The sequence below is a fragment of the Polyodon spathula genome, chromosome 26 (assembly GCF_017654505.1).
Source record: "Polyodon spathula isolate WHYD16114869_AA chromosome 26, ASM1765450v1, whole genome shotgun sequence".
In the NCBI taxonomy this organism is placed as follows: domain Eukaryota; kingdom Metazoa; phylum Chordata; class Actinopteri; order Acipenseriformes; family Polyodontidae; genus Polyodon; species Polyodon spathula.
This window is the reverse complement of record NC_054559.1, coordinates 19,625,566-19,645,761: the sequence shown is the minus strand read 5'-3', so window position 1 is coordinate 19,645,761 and position 20,196 is coordinate 19,625,566. Positions and strand designations below refer to the sequence as shown.

The following is a 20,196-nucleotide window of genomic DNA, read 5'->3' as shown; positions in this document are numbered from 1 at the left end:
CTCCTAATCTTCCTCGGGACTCGGGCATCACCCTGTCTTCAACATTTATACAGAACATATACACGTGTCATATAAAGATGTAATTCATATTAAGATTGTCCTACAGAAGGAAAAGATGGTCATTTGAGGTGAAGGCTATCGCTTAAACCAGCAATGTATTGAGGTTGATGGGGAATTCTAATTTTTAGGTGACAGTCTAAGCCTGTCTAAGTCTAAGTTAAAGGTGTCCCTTGTATAGGTTTACTACAGTCAATTTATATGTTAATTTTGCAGTTTTCCAATGCTTTTCCCAGTTAGACTATGCACTTACCCTAGTCTGTCATGGTTTGCCATGTTTTATGTTTAATATGCCATACCTCTCTGCGCTTTACAATGCTTACCTATGCTGTACCATGCATTCACAATGTTTTATTACACTGCACATTTATATACGGGACAGTACAATACAATTTAGTTTGTGACAAACTTTTTTTTTTTTTTTTTAATTTGCATATAGTATAGAATTTTAAAGTAAAACATGATGCTTTTTTCTAGTCTACTAGCTGAAAGATTTTTCAACTTATTGTCTTTTAGTTTTACCCGAGGCAGTATGTACTGCCCTGTCACTTCACTACAAATTCCCGCACAAAGTGGAATGATACTTGTCAATCCATATTTAAAAAATAATAACAAGAGAATCTGAATCCAGGGATGTTACATAAAAAATAATACACCCAGAAACTGTAGCATTGTCTTCTATAACGACATATTCTAAAAACGATCAAGTATAAAATACAAGCAAAGAGCCCCCAGGTCTTTCACAGAGGGCAGGAGTTGTCCAGTGATTTCTATTAAGATTTGAGAGCACTGATTAGCACTCTTTTAATACATGGCTTGAGCCTGAGATTGGACTTGCACGACAACACCGCCGATTTCTATCGCTGAGGTCATTGCGTAAGACCTTAGGGGTTTATAGTGTAAGAGGATAGGGTTTCAAACAAGGATGACAACGTCTTTGTTTTTTTCTGAGGTTACACAAACAGCAACAGCAAGGCAGATGTGCTAGTCATGTATCTGTCAGCTTAATCCATTTATAGTCCCGATTGGAGAGATCTTACCAGAAGATCTGCAGTTGGAATGGTGATGCATTACGGGGCAATGGTAGCACAAGGGCAGCTACAGCGAGTCCCTGATAGGTGGCTGCCCCCACAGTGATACATCTGAATAGACTACACAGTGAACCGACACACACAGGTAACCTATTTAATTACCAGAGCACTATGTCCTACCTCTTATAGGGACCTCTGTGCAGTATTTCTTCCAGATTGATTGTGTTTCCTTTGCTTGTAAGGTATTGGAAAGCTAACATTTATGTACCTGGCTTTCTTTCGAAGCTACGGTGAAGGTTGCAGGTGACGTTTTATAACCTCCCACTGCTGCAGGTAGTAGCAGGATCAGATCTGCTTGTTTTTCCTGAATGGGAAGAAGGCCTCAAGGTGGACACGAGGTTGCCTTTTAAAAACGATGCCATCACTTTCTATTTATTTACAATGTGGTTTCATATAGTAAACAGTGCCACCTAGGGAGCACATGCCATAACTGTGGCAAGGATCAGCATGTCCTGAACAACTGCTACAGCTACAGCTGTACACGTGAACAATAAGTGCAGTAACAGTGAAGTTGTGCTGCATATATATAGTATTATAATAGAGTTTGTACATTCACTGTCCTGAAACACTGGTAAAGACAATGATAGTTTAGGTTAGTCTACAGCAGCACTGCAAGGTAATGGTTTCAGCCCTCTTTTGTACTGTACATTAAAGCAATAGGTGATCAAAAGAAACTCAGAACAACATTTAGTTCCAAACTACATTTATGAGAATGCCGATCAAACTGTTTCTATAACAAACATAATGTACTAAATTTTTCAAATGTTTCCATATTACTGCTAAATATTAAAATGAATGTACTCCAAGTAGACCTGCATATTGTCTTCAGAATACAGCGAGGACCTTATATACACAGATTTCCTTTTATAACTGTATAATGCGAATTACAGAAATTAAATGAATACCTTGTAATACAAAATGCTGGACTCTGTTCATTTGCAAGAGGAAGGAATTCAGCAGGTGTCCATGAAGTTTGTTGAAATGTACTTTTAAAGTTGGACTTACAATGTGCATTACTCTGTTTGTTTTTTTTTTATTTCTAAGTGTATAATTATCCATGCCTGACTGTTGTGGACAGGACACTCTCTTCCACAAACAGTCCACATGTGCAGAACTTTGTTCCATCAAAACCAATCCTTCCCCTTTCTTTATTCTAATTTTAAAATGCTGATTCTTTTAAATTTTAAAGTGTTGTTTTTTCACATCAGCATCCCTTGACGTGACATAGAAATAATGAGAGAATGACCCCGGTCTTCAGATTCAAGCAACAAGTGCTCAGTATACAGTACAGACACAGCTCAGTGGACTATAGTTCATTACACAATGGTATATACAGTATATTCACCTCAAGTACACCAGCAATATACACTACTGCAATTAGCCTCTAAGACAAGGTTACAAGACTACTGAGGGCTTAAACACATTACACACTGACAAAAATGAATTCTGGTGCAAAATTAAATATGATTTTGAGACACAAACAGCAGCTTTAATGTATAACCATAAATCTACAAAAACTACATTAGAAGCTACCACATTCTTTTAGTTTTTTAGAATGCGTTCTTAGTTTAAATGGTTTTAACGGCATCATTGAACCCCCGGGCCCATTCTCTGTTTCCCCAGCTCACAGAAGGATGCCGGTCTTTATTTTCTGGGACAGCACAGGTCTCCAGCATGTCCTCCTTCCTCTCCAGAGCCACGTCTTCCTCTTCAAGCTCTTGTCCATCCTCCTGGTGAGTCTCGGGTATCTTACTTTTCTCTACCCTCTTCTCAAATGTCATAGAATTTATTATTTTAATATTGAAAATAGCAACCTTTGCCGAGTCCAGAAACACTTTACCTTCTAACTGCTGAACACTGAAGAACAGGGTGTGCTTGATTCCAAACGCAGACCTTTCTGTGATCCATCCAGCTTTCTCTATCTCAGTTTTCCCAGTCTTTAAATCTTCTGGATAGACAACCACCGCCAAATAAAAAATAAAAACACGAAGTGGGTGCAATTGCTCAAAGGCCAATACTTTGGATTACTGGACATCCATTACGATCAAGACAAAAAAAAAAAAAGCAAGAAAAAATGGTGAAAGATTCTAATAAAATACCCCCAGTTCTCTTCTAGGGGCTGCTATCAGCAGGGAGCCCACACATTAACTGCAGCAGCTGTGGACTTTACATAACTAGTTAGAAGCACTGAACTCAAAGCTTGCTTGTCTAGTGGGATATTTCTTTTTTTTTTTTTAAGCTGGGTTAGGTTTTCTCTCCTCCTCAACCTTCCCTCCTTTCGAAATTACTTCCGCCAGGACGAATGACCAGTACGTGATGGTCAGAGTTATGTTTACCACGCAAATCCCAATCATGATAGGATGCATTATTCTGTAGGTTGATAAATTATGTTTTCAGGTCCGCTGCTCACTCTCTCGCTCTCTCTCTCAGTAGAGGTTTGTTGAATGTTGCTTATTCGTAGACTTCTCATTGTCGTTAATACTTTCTGCTTATGATCCTCTATCCCTCCCTGTTCCTAATCCCGCTCTGGCCCTCTCATTTAGTCTGTTGGCTGGCTGACTGTTTCTATTTATTAAATGCATTGCTGATATGGTGATAACACAGGCAAAGGGAAATGTTTGTATCCTTAAGGCCTGGCCACACAAGCAACTTCTGTTGATGGCAGCAAGAGCGTGACCACGGTGGTCAGCTTGCTGTGAACATTTCAACAGGAACTTTCAGATCCCACAATCCGTGGCCGAACCCAAAACTTTGCTCCGAATTTAGGAAGCCATATAGAATTCACTAAAAATGACCAGCTGATTTATAGACATGTTTGGAAGCCGCAGTGATGCTCATCATAGCTAAGGAAGTGCATTGATTAAGCAGCATACACCCTTATTTGTAGAACAGATTTGTTCTGATCATCTGTTTCTTTATTTCACTCCTTGTTAATAATCTCCTCCTCTCCCACTGACAGTCACTGATGGTGAGAATAGCCCAACACAGCAGTCATACAGATTAACACTTTTCGCGATCGCTCATGCAATCTCACAAGCCTGTTATCACCGATCTGGCTTGCCTGATTTAGGATTTAATCATTTCAACACAAAACCCTTGATCTGTAATTTTCGATTCTGTGCATGGCATGCATCATGATGGTTTGGCAAGTGCCTGTGTAAGTGTATTTGGCTGTGAAGATGCCACCCATGAATGGGTTTTGTGCCCCTGTGAAAATGTTATCTTGATGAGGGAAGAGATAAATGGTGACATTACTTGACAAGGTTGCAGCTATTCTTTTTTCCTCTCCCCTTCTACAGCTCCCTTTCAGTGGTCGATTGGCCCCATAGCCCTGCCTGTGAGAAATGACTCCTACCGAGAAAGCTCTCTTCAGGTTAAGATACTTTATCCCATAGATGATATTCTACATAAATCACTGTCATGCTTGTTACTGCTGTTGCTGTACATAACGAACAAGCAGTTAAAGCAGCGAGTAGGAGTCTGATGTCACATGGTGCCTCCTCCTTCCTGTAACTGCTCTGCTGTAAACGTTGCCTCTCCCACAGCAGCACTGCAAAGTGTAACCAACCCGTACAAAAGTAGGTAATCTAATCTTAGAAATAAAAAATGCACTGCCCAACATTTTCATTCTAAATGCACTGATGACTCACAAACTCATTTCTAGTGCCGTCTCCTCCTCTTAGCGCAGGGCTTAATGAATTAACAGGGAGACAGGTTAATGGCGTCACACGCTAACGCTGAAGAAGAAACGTTCACCACACACCATCTTTTATTTAACACTGGCTTAATCCTATATGCAGTACATGTGCCTTCAAGGTGCAATCAGTTCTGGTGGTCAGGTGGGCATTAACAGATAGAGCTATGATGTATAATGAACTACTAGAAAGCATGGAAAAAGAGATACAGCACATCAAGGATACATATATGCCTTTTTTTTTTTATCCCCACCACTTCTTTTTAACATAGAATCAACAACAGTTAGATTTCATCTGTAACAACAGACCTGCTGTTTCACAGTATAATGATATACCTTGATTTTACTATCTGCTGCATATGGCAAATGCACCCAAACTATAAACAAATTACACTCGTTTTTTAAACGTAAAAAACTGATGACAGAATGAAAAAAAAAAAAAAAAAGGCAAAAAGAATTTGGGCCTCCATAGCTGTAGTGCGAAGCCGTGTTAGCTAGACTGAAACTGTTATGGAACAGGACTCAGTTTGCAAGCAAAAACTTCAGTGTCAGTCAGTTCATTATTGCGCCCCCTGCAGTTTGAGTATCCCGTCTGCATACTGGAACTGGTCACTGTTCTCATACTCATGCATGTCGAGTGCCACCTCACAGCTCTCCTGCACCACCCTCTCCTCGTCACCCAGGAAGGTGCGCAGTGCCTGCAGACAGGACTCCTTTCCGATGGAGCCCAGCGCCTCCGCGCACTCGTGCCTCACCATTGTGTTCTCCTCCTGCCTGGCCAGAGCCGCGCTCAGCTGGGGCACACAGGCCTCGTGCTGCATCTGCCCCAGGACATAACCGATCTCGTGGCGGAACAGGGCGCTGCCACACTGCAGACCTTAAAGGAAAAGGTTAAAACATGAACTTGTGTGTCTTCCACTGTTCGATCACTGATTTGTAGTGGAATTGAATCCCTGTCCTATATCCTCTTAGACACAGACTGCATCTCCCTGGCTTGTTTCAGTCACAATGGGCAAGACAGCACAGCGGACAGACTTTGATAAGAGGGCTAACAGTAGGCACTTGTTTTTGCATTTGTGTGTTGAATTACACGCTTACACTTCTTAAAAAGAAGCTATTGCTATTACAGCCTGTGTTCTTTTCAAGCAAAAAAAATGAAACAGAAAAGTGATCCAACACAACAAAAAAAAAAAATTAATTTGTAAAAAAAAAAAAAAAAAAAAAAGGTAACATTAATCACTGCCACACTTTGCTTCTGTTGAATATCTTTTGGCTTTACCGTCTGCCAGGGAGAGCACAGCCTCCTCTGTGCCCAGGTTCCGGAGGGCGAACATGGCGCGGTATCGCTCAAACAGAGGCAGGGCCTCGCTCAGGAGCCTGGCTCTCAGTTTCTGGACGTCCTTCTCCTGGGCCGGCGGTGCGGGGTCCACAGACGAATACGGGTTCTCATCTCCACACTGCTCCGAAGCGCTGTTCAGCCACTCAATTCTACTCAGCGCCAACTGACAGGTCTCAGCAACCTCAAGGGAGGAACAACAACTCTTCAGCACCTTCAACTACAAGCACTTCAGATCACAAACCGTCCCTTTTCTACGCTGCTATTCAAAACGATAATTAGACTAAGTTAACGAAACCTGTTAAAAGGGATTGAAAAGAACACTTTCTTGAAATGCTCTTTAAACTTCTAGACGTCCTGAATACACTGCACTGATAACAAAAAAAAACCCATAATTGAATATAGACTGTATCTCTGATAGATATGTAGCCCCTTCCGAATCCTAGCAAGAGTATGAAATAAGCAATCTCCTAACCTCTATCACCGGATCCTCAGAGTAACGCTTCAGTACATCCAGCACTCTGGAGTTTCCAATGGCTCCTAATGCCTCCCCTAAAAGAACAGACACATTTTCAAGTTACAAATACACTGTCACTGGCTTCCTTGGTTTCCAGTTGAATGCTGACGGCTGTTTTAACAGGGTTGTCTGTCTAAAACCAAGCAACAATTATCAGCAAAGCCTCCAGCAACTACACAGAAGAATAAGTGGCGTGGAGATTAATGATGGCATGCAATAAAGTTACAAGGGCCAGTGTGTTGGAAACTAACAGTTCCTGCTGCAGGGGAAGAAGCAAAAGTAAGAATAAAGTCGAGGGAACACAAAGTCACTTTGTGGCTTGGGACGTGGAGTCTAGGTTTCACACCACTGGAGACTTTGGGTTTGATAAAGCAAAGTTACCTGAGACTAGGTCTCCTGGTGGTCTCCTGGAACGTTCCTGAAAAACTGGCTTTGTGTTCCCTCAGCTTTAGTCCAAGAGGTTATAGAGCTACACGCACCTGCTTCGTGTCTAACCATTGGCTCTTGGTTTGTATCTTCAAGCACTTTGATCAGCACTGGAATTGCATACTCATCCTGCATCTGCCCCAAGCAGAAAGCCAGCTCATGTTTCAGGAGAGCCGAGTCGTCACTGAACGCCTGGCTTATCCAGTCTATGGCTGCCTTGCCCCCGAGGTTCCTCAGGGTGAAGAGCGCCCGAAAACGAGCTTTCAGACACTGCTTCGTGTCCACCAGCGTTTTGCCAACGGCCTCAATGTCCTTGTCACTAGTCATTGCGTAACTATGTTGTGCGGTTCGTTTAACTCCTCTCAACCATTTGGTAACTTTTTAAAATGAAAACAGGAGCAGATATTCAGTCTGCAAAGGAAGCAAAAGACATTTAGCACCACAGACATTTTAAAAGGAGGCACAAGTAATTGTGGGGGTTGATAAATGCGTTTTTATTGAAAAACTAACTTGGTGTTACTGTTCGGTTTGGAGACTGTCCCTAGTACTCTCCTAAGAATGGAAACACTGGCACGTATGTCGGATATGTTTCTCAAAGTCATGTAAATTATTTAAATACACAAATCTTTCACTGGTTGGGCTAGCCCAACATTGCTCGATATCTAAATCAAGTTTATAGTCGGGTGTGCATATTAATTAATTTCCCATTTAGGGTACTGGAAGATATTATTAGATTTACAGTAAGTCATTTGTATCACTGAAATTGTAAATCACTTTTATATTACTGGGTGGTCATTTCGTTAAGATAGTAATTTATCTTTTCCAGCTAAACATATGCAGCTAAAAAATATTTCGCATGCACATTTTATTTTGCTTGATGTGGGTATCACCATCTCATTCAATGGTCGGTTTTATAATCTTTGATAGGTGAAATGGTTTCAGATGTGTATACAAGAAGTGAATAAGTACTATACAGCAGTTGTTAAAAGCGAAATATAAATTCAACTCGCAGCCATCTTCACTCACACGCAGCCGGCACAACCATTCCACGAGGAGGGGGAAACAGAGACAAATCACCGTTTTGGTTTTATTTGAAAGCCACCTCAGAAACGTGTATGTATCTGTGCATACACTACACACACAACATAGATCATTGTAGATTATATTGCTGATTGTGTTTTTTTGGTTGATGAAATACCTATTCCCCCCCCCCTCCCCGCATTTGGTTTAGTCTCATGAGAGGTTCTACGTAATCATACTATACTTTCCATCGTGACGTAAACTAACATTGCAATAACTGAAATAAAAAAATAATAAATAAATAAAACAGCAGACCGTAAACAAAATGTTTTTTTTTTTTTTTTTTCTTATCCTTTTCTTTATACCAGGTGTTAAATTAAATTGTAATCTCTGTATCACCACTGCTGCTGTGATCCCGGTTCAGCACTGACTCACTCTCTGTGTGTCACAGCGAGTGAGCCACTTACAATAGGACCTCGGTTTAACGTGTCCCCCGAAGGACGGAGTGAGTTAGTGGCTGAGCCGGGATTGAACCTGTCCTGGTGACAATACCGTTTCTTTAACCGCACGTGTGTGTGTGTAGCTGTATTTCTGCTTGGTTTAGGAAGCAATGCAACATTCTACTGCTTTGTGGCTCAGTTAATGCGAATATTATGAGCCCCAGAAAACAATCTGAATGCAAATGTGTGTGTTTCTGCACAATCACACGGCAACGTTACACATGCATAGAACACGTGTTTCAGTTGTAATCCTTGAAAGGCAGGCTCAAACATCAATATTAAAACAGAACGCCATATGTGTTTTAAAACGGATCTTCAAAAGGATTTACCAACCAGCAATCAATTTACAGGCTTATAGCGCTTTTTGCTTCCCGGCAGAGTTTACTAATAAACTGCAGATCCAGCAGTAACTAGACATCCTCTTAATGCTATCAAAAGCTGAATGCTCATCATAATAGAAGCTGAATTTGAATGGGGTCAAGCACTTATGCAAGCGGCAATACCCATAACAATGCTCATGGGATCTCAGGATTTGAACTCACAGCTTCCCGGCTGCAAAGCTACCACTGTACCAGGTGAGCTGAGCTAGCTCCTTCAGCCAGGGTGGTAGGAGTTCTATGTATTAGCCTGGGGATTACTTGGGGGGGGGGGGATAATCCAGAAATAACTACACCAACAATTTAATAGCACTTAATTGAAGATTTATTTAAGGTAAATGATTTACAGTTTAAAGAAAAAAAAAATGTACAAAATGAAGTCGCAGTGAAATTGCAACCATTCAATGGAGTATATACAAAACTAATAGCATTATAAATCACTGCTAGAGTATATACAGCAGTGAAACAAGTTATCTCTAGTTTCATAACACTGACAAAAACTACCCCCACAAGAAAAAGGGCATAAAAAGGGGGCAATGAGGTAAACAGGGAGGCACTGTTCTTTTTTTTCCCATTTTATGAATTGAGAAGCTAGGTCCCAGTGTTGAGAATGGCAGTAAAGCATTCTCAGAGCAGGCTGGTTGAGGTGCCGAGGGTCAAAATCATAATTTTTTTTTCTTTTTATGAAAGCTTTTACTATGGAAACGAGCACGGTGCTCAACAAGAACACACTTGAGAACGGGCAGTGGAGTAGTTTTTGACAGTCTCATTGCTCACTCCCTCCCTACTCTTGCTGCTGCTGGAAATAATCGCATAACAGGGAGCGGACCTCCTCCGCCTCCGGGTGGTCTGTACTCTCTGGGACGATGTCGCAGGGCTGGGGGAAGTCAGCCTGACTGACAGCCTCCAGCCACTCCTCGTTGAAGGTGTCATTGTGCACCTCGCACACATTGTGCAGGATGCAGCAGGCCAGGATCATGGTGGGCACCAGATCCAAGCTGCAGTCGTTGCGCTTGTGCAAGCACTGCCAGCGCGCCTTGAGTCGCAGGAAAGCATTCTCGATCACGCTGCGGGCGCGGTTCAGTCTGTAATTGAACTTCAGCTGCCGGGGTGTCAGGTCTCTGGACTCTGGGTATGACTTGAGCAGCCAGCTTTGGAGAGGGTAAGCCGCATCTCCCAGGAGGAAATACTTCAGGGGCCTGCCCATGAACTGCTTGGGTGGCTCAGGGGACAGGCCCCCCTCGGAGGCAGTGCCCCACAAAGTGGAGTTTTGGAGGATTGTGACGTCTTCGGTGCTGCCTGGCATACCCGCACAGACGTCCCAGAACTGGCCCAGCCCGTTGACCACCCCTTGGAGCACGACTGAGTGCCAGCACTTGCTGTTCCAGTAGTCAACGGTGTACTGTGAAGGAGCGATGATGGAGAGGTGGAGGCTGTCAACAGCTCCCACGCAGTGAGGGAACCCCCAGCGATTATTGAAAAGGCGGGCCATGTCTTCAAACTCATGCTCGCTGGGCTCCTGCAGGTAGAGGGGCTTCAGAAGGGACACAATGGCGTGACACACGTCTCGGACACACTTACAAACCGTGGAGCGCCCCACCCCGAACAGAACACTGATGGTTCGGTACTCAACGTTGGTGGCAAGACGCCACAGAGCCACGGCCACGCGCTTCTCCAGGGGCAGTGCAGGGCGGAAGTGGGTATCCTGCCGGGCCAGTTTGGGCTTCAGCTTGTTACAGATGAAGAAGAAGGTGTCCTTGGACATGCGGAACTTCTCCAGCCAATCGCAGGGCTCAAACTCGTTCATCACCACCCGCTCCCACCAATCAGTGCTCTGGATGTTGGTCCAAGCTCGCGTCCGGCAGCAACAGGTGCACCTACTGCTGCGGGCAATCAGCATCTGAAATCAGCCAAGAAAATAATACAGGGAAGGCATTGCAATACATGTATCCTGCCCCATTTTTGTCTTGTATAGAAACAATAATATTAGCAGGACAGGTTAATCAGCACTTAAGAGACATAATAAAAGCTGTCCCAACAGTGACTGTTCAAATAAAAAAGGGAACTGCAGGAAACAAAACCAAGCCGGTACACAAAGAAATGCTGCTGATAATGTGTGCTACATACAACCTGTACCAGGCCTGCCTTTCTATTGAACTAAAGAGAATAGGCTCATTCCCCATTAGTCTATAACTAATGCTAAGCATAAATTCAGTGTTGTCTCTGGGAGTGTTTTTTTTTTTTTCCGGGACAGGCACATGCAGATTATAATTGTAAATTCACAGAGATTTGTCGCGTTGATCAGCCACGCGTGACCAAAGGAGAAATGTATGGTGTTAACATTTACCGATATTTCGTACTGAACAAAAAACAATATAGGAAAATTACAATACGGCTACGTGAACTAACCCGGTGGTATTTTGCTTGGCATTTTTAGCTAAACAAATCGGGAAAACAAAACATTACTGACTCTTCAGCACTCTGGAGCCGCTTGACATTTGCAAAGTAGTGATTGTTTTTTTTTCTATTAATGAATGCACAGCCTTTGTGTTGATGTTAGCACTGATGTACACGGTGCTGTTTATTTATTGTTCAAATGATAATAGTTACCATAAATATTCTCCTTTGCCTCTGAAAGAAGTACTGTCTGTGCCTCACTCGCCTTTGTATTTCGTTGCGCCTCTGAACGTTAGCATTGTTAACATCACTCCTTCGTTTCATCAGCATGTACAACAGCATGAACATTGCAGGCTGCAAAGCCTCTTCACCGGCCATTTTCTGGAAAAACTTCAATACACTCAGAGAAGCGCCGGATCCCACGGGAAGTCAATCGAGTCCAGAGACGCAGCAAAACATTATGCCCGGCTTGAGGCCTGAAAGGACAAAGTCATGCCAGAAGGGATCCCTCTAGCGATCGTACTCGTTTACATGCTTTCCAAACGCTGTTTTTTTTTTGTTTTTTTTGTGTGTTTGTTTTTTTAAGATGCAGAATTTGGTCTTGGGAATGCTTTACATATATTTAGCTTGCATTGTACGCATTTTGCAAGTGCTGCTAACGCGTGCTTGGGAGCCACGGAGACGATTTTAATTTCAAAACAAACAAAAATTAGCTCAGATTTAAAACTTGATTAACGCCCATCTCGGTTTCCGTGACAACGTCCCTTTTTTTATTTTTGTATTGATTCGAAAAGTTCGACGTCACTTCTGCCTCCCACAGTGCAGCGCGTTGGACGGGGGGGTATTATAAATCTTCTCTCGCTGTCAGCCATATTAGGAGAGGTTGAGAAGTCAGATTTGTTTAAAACGCAAACTGGAGTTTAACAGAGGTCCTGAAGGCATGTTTGTGTATTTATTTATTTATCTATTTAACTGTGACGCGCAATAGCGAGAGTAAACAGTGTGAAACTTTAGAGATCTGAGAAGTCACACCGCCCCACCCCCTCTGCTACTGGTTTTGCACAGGGGCATTGCGTTTATTTTTTTAAACTGGTACGTATTTATTTCACAGTGAATTTATATATATATATATATATATATATATATATATATATATATATATATATATATATATAATATATATAATAAGCTTGTTTCGACGTTGCGGTAATTGATTTGGTTCACACTAGATGGGAATGTATTTGTGATGTTTGTGGTGGGCTGTGTATCCTAAGATGACAGGTAGTTTAGACTAGAGATTAATCAGGGCGAGTATTTGCAGACCCCAACGATATCTTGACACTTGCAGACGCGTAGCAGCATATTGCTGACAGCTGGCTCCTTCCTGACGGGTTACCAGGGCTGCCACTGCTGTAGCTTTTGTGTAGAAAGCTGCTTATTTCAATCAGTGAAGGACAACAACAACAACAACAAAAAAGACTTCCAGCAGCATTTGGCAGTGTTGCATAATATTAAAGTGCTCAAAGCCACTAACACTGTCATTGTAAGTCAAAAAAATAGATCGGGTACTGCTTTAGTGTGTATGGAGAGAAATAACCAGTTTGTTCAGAAAAGCAAATTTGGTTAACACAAAGAAAACACAAAGCTTAAACATTTAGTGTTAACCTGTTTTAACCAGCTGGATAAAAACGGTCAAAAGCCGTGCTAGTGTAAAATTCGAGATCTCTTCTACCAAGTCTGAACAATTCCAGAGCTGCTTTGAACTGGTAATACGTTGGCATGTGTTTGCATACATTAGGATAAGCGCTTAGATTGTGATGGTCTGTTTGCAAAGACAGCCAGGGCAACAGCAGTGATGCTTCAGGTTATATAGCTGAGCAGGCTCCTTTAACCCCACTACGTGAAGGTTGACTGAACAATGTGAATAGAGTCTTTAAGTCGACTGCATTTTATTTTATTTATTTATTTTCATTTTTACAAAATAGTGCAATCAAGAAAAATGGGTGAAGAAAGAAGGTAAGTTTATCAGACTGGTGTCAGGAGATACAAATCAGTTGCTTGTATGAAAGCAGAGGGCCAGAGGCTAGGTCAGGGTCAGGGTCAGGGTCATAACAGGAGCTCAGGGGCCAGGACTATCAGTAGGATGGGTATTTGAGTTGCACCTGCGTTCTGGGGACAATACTATTATAGTTGAATTCCTCTGTGGTATGAGAGATTTCAGTGTTGTTCCTTCAGACGTAATCAGATTGTCAAGCTGTAGTTTGTTATGGTTTTGAATTTATTATTTTTACAGTTGAAACAAAAGCTAAATTCTAATGGAATGAGATGTAGAGTAAACCTTTGTGTAAAAATCAAATACTTTTGTGCTGATTGGGAGAACTTAACTTTTTTTTTATGATCTGTTATATTTCAGGTAACCTCTTGTTGCTGGACCAATAGCATTCTTCCTCTTCTCTCCCAGGATGGACCAGGACTATGAGCGACGTCTCCTTCAACAGATTAACATTCACAATGAGAACGCCAGCCCCTCTGTAAGTGTGCTGGGGTTTATTATGTAATATGCATTAATACACTCTCAGTATGAGTCTGCAAGGCAATGCTGTGTAGAGAGATGTGACTTGCTTAATGACTGTCACCTTCAGAGAAGTCTGTTCCTGCTTGTAGTTATGACACTGTTCCTCTGGAAGCATCCATAACTTGTCTTGAAAACAAAAACCCCAGCGAAAAGGAACAGATGAAGACTGCATTGAGTGTGCAAGGAGATACGTTGTCAAGGATTCTTGATTAGTAACTTAGGACACTTGGTCCGATTTCTCCCAAGTACACTAGATGCATCCTGTAGATAGGTATTTTGTTAATTCCTGGATTTAAATCTTAAAGTTTAGTTATGTCCGGCTCCTGTTTTCCAAGTGCATCAGTCATTTAGTTCTGTGTCACTGCTTTGTTTCCACGTGCTTTTAGACTCCAGAAGTCAGACGGACCCTGACCCCCATGAACTCGCCCATGTCCTCCCCCAGTAAACACGGAGACAGATTCATCCCATCCAGGGCAGGGGCGAACTGGAGCATCAACTTCCACAGAATAAATGTGAGTGGCAATCGAGCGAGAAAAAACAAACAGCGTGGAGAGCCTGACCCACATTCCCACGCGCCGTAGGAAACTAGCACAGGAACCCTATTGTTTACTTTGCTGGAGTAAAGCAATAGGGTCTTTTCAAACAACTTTAAAACAACTCTGCGTTTTAGTTTTTTGGTTTAGTTAGCCTGTGCTAAGCGTAGCCCTTCTGACAGTATCTGGGTTTTGTGTTTAGGAAAATGAGAAGTCCCCCAGTCAAAACAGAAAAACAAAGGATGCAACAGCTGATAACAGCAAAGGTAATTATCATTCCTTCCAACTGACACCTTGGGCTGTTAAATGCTCTTTCAGATGGAAAGCTGAGGGAACACAAAGCCACTTTTTCAGAAACCGTCTTGAAACCTGGTCCCGGGAGACTTAGTTTGAGGCAACTTTGCTGTATCAAATCCCAAGTCTCCACTGCTGTGCCATGCACTGAGCTGAAACCAAGTTCCAAGCCACAACGTGAAAATAGCCAATATGTTGTTTTTTTTTCCCTCAGCGGATGGTCTTGCCTATTCTGCCTTGTTAAAGAACGAGTTGCTGGGGGCTGGGATCGAGAAGGTGCAAGACCCCCAGACAGAAGACAGGAGGTTACAGCCCTCCACCCCAGAGAAGAGAAGCCTTTTCAGTGTAAGTATTTCGAGTTTCATTTAATCGGTCTTCTCGTTTGCAACAAACGATGCAGGTACAGCAAGATGAAAGAAGGCGGTGGTGATTCTTAAACCTGTTTTGAAGCGCTCACGTAACATCTGTATTGCATCACTTCATTCTTATGGGACCATGATGACCTGATGCAGGCTGCAGTTCCCAACCTGAATTAATTCTGCAGGAAATAACATCCTGTGTTTTTTCTTTTGTGTTGTCCAGTACTCCCTCAGTGCCAAGCGTGCCAGTCCGGATGATGGAAATGACGTGTCACCCTATTCATTATCCCCTGTTAGCAGTAAGAGGTAAGACGTGTAGAGAGTAACCCTGCCTGGGAGTGAACTCCTCCTTGTAGGTAGTTCAACCTCAATGCATTACTAAACTGTGGCACCCGATTGGGTGAAACACCTACCTGTATGACCAAAGCACTCCCCACCCATGTTTTATTTAAATGTCATGGGGGTTTACAGCATTTGTGTGTCCCTTTAGTATTATCAGGTTAACTGAACTGAGTGATAGAAATAAACCGGTTTTCAGCCTAACAAGGTCCTCTTTTGAATCGTAAACGTCATCACATCCAACATTTGGGTTGATGTATAAGTGGGGGACATATAAACTCTGCCTCGTTTGATTGCAAAAATACAATAAAGTGGTACAGAATAGTTGTATGTTTTTAAATATACACTGTATTGCTTACGTATTTTAAATGTATGTTTTAACAGCCAGAAACTGTTAAGGTCCCCGCGAAAGCCAACGCGGAAGATTTCTAAGATCCCGTTTAAAGTGCTTGATGCCCCAGAGCTCCAGGACGACTTCTATCTAAACCTGGTGGACTGGTCATCTCTCAACGTGCTCAGTGTGGGGCTGGGCACCTGCGTCTACCTGTGGAGTGCTTGCACCAGCCAGGTGAGATCTCCCTGACTAGATCTAACTAGTGGCTGGTTTTGATTGGCTTGTGAAGTCACTTGGTGTAGATGTCGATGTCTTTAACGTGAGACCTGTGGTGTTTTTCAGGTGACCCGTCTTTGTGACCTGTCAGTGGAAGGAGATTCTGTTACGTCTGTTGGCTGGTCGGAAAGAGTAAGTGGAATACTTTACAGCGGAGAGATAGATAGTTTTTTCGAAAGCAAATTGCATGTAATTCCATTTGTTTCCTTGACCTAGTGGCATTGATTTGATGGTAATGTAAGTGCCTAATCGTAATGTTTAGAGAACGCTAAGCTGACTTTAACGGTGAGTGTTTGTTTCTTGCAGGGGAATCTGGTTGCTGTTGGAACCCACAAGGGCTTTGTACAGATCTGGGACGCAGCAGCTGGGAAGAAGACCTCAACGTTGGAAGGGCACACTGCTCGAGTGGGTGAGTTCACCTGGAATCTGTCCGGTGAATCAATCAGTCGCCCTAGACGTATTGGTGGTCAGCTTCATTTCCTCTCTCTCTCCTCTCCCCAGGTGCTCTGGCCTGGAACGCGGACCAGCTCTCCTCTGGCAGTCGGGACCGCATGATTCTGCAGCGGGATATCCGTACGCCTCCACTGCAGTCAGAGCGCCGGCTGCAGGGACACAGGCAGGAGGTGTGCGGCTTGAAGTGGAGCACCGACCACCAGCTGCTTGCCTCTGGAGGCAATGACAACAAGGTGGGGCTCTTCTGCTTGCTTTTGTAAACCTTGAGCGTTCAAGTTCAAACTCTCTATAGTGGTCTATCTGCAATCCCATCACGTCACTTTACAGAAAAGATGCAGCAGGGGGAACAGCAATAACTAAAGATCAAATATATTGGTTATTGGTTGTGGAGTGTTTTTTTAATGTAAATGGTCTGCTTTTAGAAAGCTGATGTTGAATGCTGACTGTCCGCTGTCTGTTTCCATTGTCCAGTTGCTAGTGTGGAACCACTCCAGCACGATCCCGGTGCAGCAGTACACAGAGCACCTGGCTGCAGTGAAGGCTATCGCGTGGTCCCCACACCAGCACGGGCTCCTGGCCTCTGGCGGGGGCACTGCTGATCGCTGCATCCGCTTCTGGAACACCCTGACTGGGCAGCCCCTGCAGTGCATAGACACGGGCTCCCAGGTCTGCAACCTAGCCTGGTCCAAACACGCCAACGAACTGGTGCGTACACACCCTCCCTCGGAGACCATCCTCGCAACAGGCATAGGCGCTTGTGTAAACGATTCCCAATAGAAGTACCAGCTCTGGGCAAAAGTTTAGCATCACCTGGAATTTTAGGATTAATCCTCAAAAGTCTACAGAAAGCCAGAATACTAGTACAGTATTTCATGTTAGATTTTGACATGTAACATATTTTTAAATTTGTCTATTTTTTTTTTTTTTTCATTAAGTAAATGGGAAAACTACAAAATATGTTAACGTAACATTATCCAACAGGTTTCATTCGACTTTAGTTTTATAGGGTGATGCAACTCTTTGGAGAGACACACTTTTTTTGTTTAGTTTATTGCTCGATCGGGTGGTTATTTCCTTTTTACCCTGACCCATTTTCTTTCCTTATCCTGTCTGTTTCCTTATGCAGGTGAGCACACATGGCTATTCTCAAAACCAGATCCTGGTGTGGAAATACCCTTCGTTAACACAGGCTGCCAAGCTCACCGGGCACTCGTACAGAGTCCTGTACCTGGTAAGAGCTGCTTCTGTGCACATTGCGGATTTGTCTCTCCCCTCTGGTTCTTGTATTGGGGATCTTTTATGTAGAATTTGGGGTATCGGACCCTAAAGTTATTGTAACATGTAATGCATAATATCTGCCTTGATGATTTTTTATTTTTTTTTCTTGCCAATATTTAAGCTGTAACTTGCACCTTTCTTATTTCCCAGGCAATGTCTCCAGATGGAGAAGCAATAGTAACGGGAGCAGGGGATGAAACGCTGAGGTTTTGGAATGTATTTAGCAAAACACGCTCAACAAAGGTATGGAAATATCACAAGAGGTGGTCACTGAGTGAGTGCCGTCCATGTTTATTGATTGAGTGCTTTTCATGAAGTCTGTTATCACATTGTGTGGTTTTGAGAATCCCGGAGAGAGTACAGGGAGTTTTGAATGGGGTGTCTGAGAGGGTCAATGAGAATGAAGTGCATCTAATTTGACAGAATCGGGGGGCTGCATTTTCAGTGGACTGGAATTGCTGTTTAAATAAACTTGCAAAGCCTTAACTTTTTTTTTTTTGTATTGGCAGGAATCTGTATCTGTTTTAAACCTCTTCACTAGAATACGATAAAACTGGACCGAACAATTCAGAAGATTTTACTGGGAATACAACAGGGGGGGAAACCCACATGCATGATGCGCTCTCTCTGTATTTCTTTTGAAAAAAAGAAAAAGCCAGTCAAGGACTTTGTTTCATCTGTGTTTTGTTTGTTTACAAAAAGACTGTTTCAGGACCGGGGTTTAAATCAGGTTCGGGATGAAAATTAATAATAAGACATCATTATAGTTTTTATAATTTGCAAAGTGTGCAAAAAGTATTGATTCTCTTAAAATCAAGGAGAAAATGTGTAATTATATTGCTGGCTATTCTCAATGTCAAAGTACGTCATGGATAGACGATCCAATGATTTGCTTTTTTTTTTTTAAAAAACATAAAAAGGGTTTTTAAGTTCAAACTATGAACCTGACGTTTCTTAGTACTTTTTTTTTGTTTAGCATTCCCAGTTTTGAAGCCTGTGATAAATCATTTTCAGTGGAGGATTCCGTTAACAGAAAAGCACTTGTTATTAAAAGATGGGGACGGTACTATTTGGTCATCAGTGTCTTGATAATGTAGTGAATGCACCTTCCGTTGCTCGCTCTGCTGTAAGTGTGCTCTTTGTCTAGTCTCTCTTGTCCAGGACAGTTTTGAGTTGGTGTTTGTAAATATAGTTGATATTGGTGAATTTAAGAAGGCACAGCTATCAGGTTTCAGATACACAAGATAAGTATTCAGAACTGAAGACCCGGTGAAGGTCCAATTTGAGTTTTACTTTGTGGTTTATTTTTTGGTAAACCGTCAAGTGCAAGGCTGTCTCCTAGATTTCATATTTTCTTTGAAATCGCATTTCTATACACAAGCACTGGTCTAACAACCTATACAGCACTCAAAACAAAGCCACCCCAAAAAACTGTTTTGGTTCGAAGAATCCCTATTTTGTGGTCCAGAGAACATTGCTGCAGTCGGCAAATACCAAAACGTTTGCGTTTGTGTTAATAAATAAATAAATAAATAAATAAATAAATAAAATGTAATTGAAACAGAAGTTGTAAGAATTAGTTTGTTCTAAAAGCAGTCATTTTTTTGAATATTGTGTTTTAGTATTTGAAAAGTGATTTGAAATCTGAGGTGCAAAGCCAAAACTGATTTTCAATAATGCATGCAAATGTTCAAGTCAAGATTTGTTCTGAAATGCAGACTTTGCGTGTGGACATATTTGAATACACGTTTTGTGGTCATAAGACCCCGCAGAAATAGTGCTGATTTCAAAACATCCCGTTTTTAACACCTATTGCATGATTCAAGTTCTTAAAATCTTATAATGGGCCATATAATGGTGGTGGTGTTTTATTATTCTGACTATTGGAGTGAGTGCTGTATTTATTGGTGTAGTTGAAGTCTTTCAACAGAGTAACTGAGTGTGATACCAATCGATTTTTTTGGTAGAGAAAAAAAATATATTCAAACCTGTGAGTGATGAGGTGCGAGTCTGCGGTCTGCACTTCTGTTTCGTTTCATCTACATTAAGCAAAACTGCCAACTTGTACAGCTTTAAAGAATGTTTGAAACTGAATATTCAGAGAGTTTAACAATCTAGATTGTGACCTGGTGGACTACGTCCGCTGTGTAAAAGTTGTAAATAAGTGCAGTAAAAAAAAAAAAAAAAAATTGTAAAAGAGTATAAAGACATTAAAACTGTTTTACCAACTTATTTTGTGTCTTGTGTTTTTATATCTGTCACACGACTCCATGGCGTGAGCGTCTACAAAGGCAGATTGTGCCCTAGGTATTGTGTTTTTCTTTTTTGTTTTTTTTTGCC

At 42.1% G+C, this 20,196-nt stretch overlaps 3 protein-coding genes across 7 annotated transcripts; 1 reads left to right on the top strand and 2 right to left on the bottom strand.

Annotated features, from left to right (window-relative positions):
• Positions 1–2,804: 2,804 nt before the first annotated feature.
• LOC121300751 (fizzy-related protein homolog) lies at positions 2,805–19,204 on the top strand. 4 transcript variants are annotated; one of them, XM_041229535.1, is made up of 15 exons: positions 12,275–12,507; positions 13,401–13,431; positions 13,829–13,946; positions 14,377–14,502; positions 14,726–14,789; positions 15,032–15,162; positions 15,400–15,482; positions 15,900–16,083; positions 16,192–16,257; positions 16,432–16,534; positions 16,627–16,811; positions 17,050–17,283; positions 17,705–17,809; positions 18,007–18,099; positions 18,366–19,204. In XM_041229535.1, exons 3-15 carry the CDS (start codon positions 13,878–13,880, stop codon positions 18,405–18,407), a joined length of 1,485 nt encoding a protein of 494 aa, XP_041085469.1. In that variant the 5' UTR covers positions 12,275–12,507; positions 13,401–13,431; positions 13,829–13,877; the 3' UTR covers positions 18,408–19,204. The 4 variants fall into 4 exon arrangements, with proteins under 4 accessions (XP_041085471.1, XP_041085470.1, XP_041085469.1 ...); XM_041229537.1 differs by lacking the exons at positions 12,275–12,507; positions 13,401–13,431 and adding an exon at positions 2,805–2,881; XM_041229536.1 differs by lacking the exon at positions 13,401–13,431 and having other exon boundaries at positions 12,271–12,353.
• LOC121300754 (deoxyhypusine hydroxylase-like) lies at positions 5,304–7,559 on the bottom strand. The gene is made up of 4 exons (XM_041229540.1): positions 7,175–7,559; positions 6,654–6,730; positions 6,122–6,362; positions 5,304–5,719 (listed from the first exon to the last, which is right to left on the bottom strand). The coding sequence occupies exons 1-4, from the start codon at positions 7,446–7,448 to the stop codon at positions 5,403–5,405; spliced, it is 909 nt and encodes a 302-aa protein (XP_041085474.1). The 5' UTR covers positions 7,449–7,559; the 3' UTR covers positions 5,304–5,402.
• LOC121300753 (protein ANTAGONIST OF LIKE HETEROCHROMATIN PROTEIN 1-like) lies at positions 9,316–12,215 on the bottom strand. Of its 2 annotated transcripts, none has more exons than XM_041229538.1 (2): positions 11,629–12,215; positions 9,316–10,918 (listed from the first exon to the last, which is right to left on the bottom strand). In XM_041229538.1, exons 1-2 carry the CDS (start codon positions 11,791–11,793, stop codon positions 9,803–9,805), a joined length of 1,281 nt encoding a protein of 426 aa, XP_041085472.1. In that variant the 5' UTR covers positions 11,794–12,215; the 3' UTR covers positions 9,316–9,802. The 2 variants fall into 2 exon arrangements, with proteins under 2 accessions (XP_041085472.1, XP_041085473.1); XM_041229539.1 differs by having other exon boundaries at positions 9,316–10,901; positions 11,629–11,711.
• Positions 19,205–20,196: the final 992 nt, after the last annotated feature.

Coding starts and splice junctions, on each gene's coding strand:
- LOC121300754 (XM_041229540.1), bottom strand. CDS start 7,448: ATGACTAGTGACAAGGACATTGAGGCCGTTGGCAAAACGCTGGTGGAC. Junction 6,731..7,174: donor AATGGTTAGACACGAAGCAG/GTGCGTGTAGCT, acceptor CTGTTCTTTTAG/GGGAGGCATTAGGAGCCATT. Junction 5,720..6,121: donor TGTGCTCTCCCTGGCAGACG/GTAAAGCCAAAA, acceptor TTTTCCTTTAAG/GTCTGCAGTGTGGCAGCGCC.
- LOC121300753 (XM_041229538.1), bottom strand. CDS start 11,793: ATGGCCGGTGAAGAGGCTTTGCAGCCTGCAATGTTCATGCTGTTGTAC. Junction 10,919..11,628: donor GGCAAAGGAGAATATTTATG/GTAACTATTATC, acceptor GGCTGATTTCAG/ATGCTGATTGCCCGCAGCAG.
- LOC121300751 (XM_041229537.1), top strand. CDS start 13,878: ATGGACCAGGACTATGAGCGACGTCTCCTTCAACAGATTAACATTCAC. Junction 13,947..14,376: donor ATGAGAACGCCAGCCCCTCT/GTAAGTGTGCTG, acceptor ACGTGCTTTTAG/ACTCCAGAAGTCAGACGGAC. Junction 17,810..18,006: donor CGTACAGAGTCCTGTACCTG/GTAAGAGCTGCT, acceptor CTTATTTCCCAG/GCAATGTCTCCAGATGGAGA.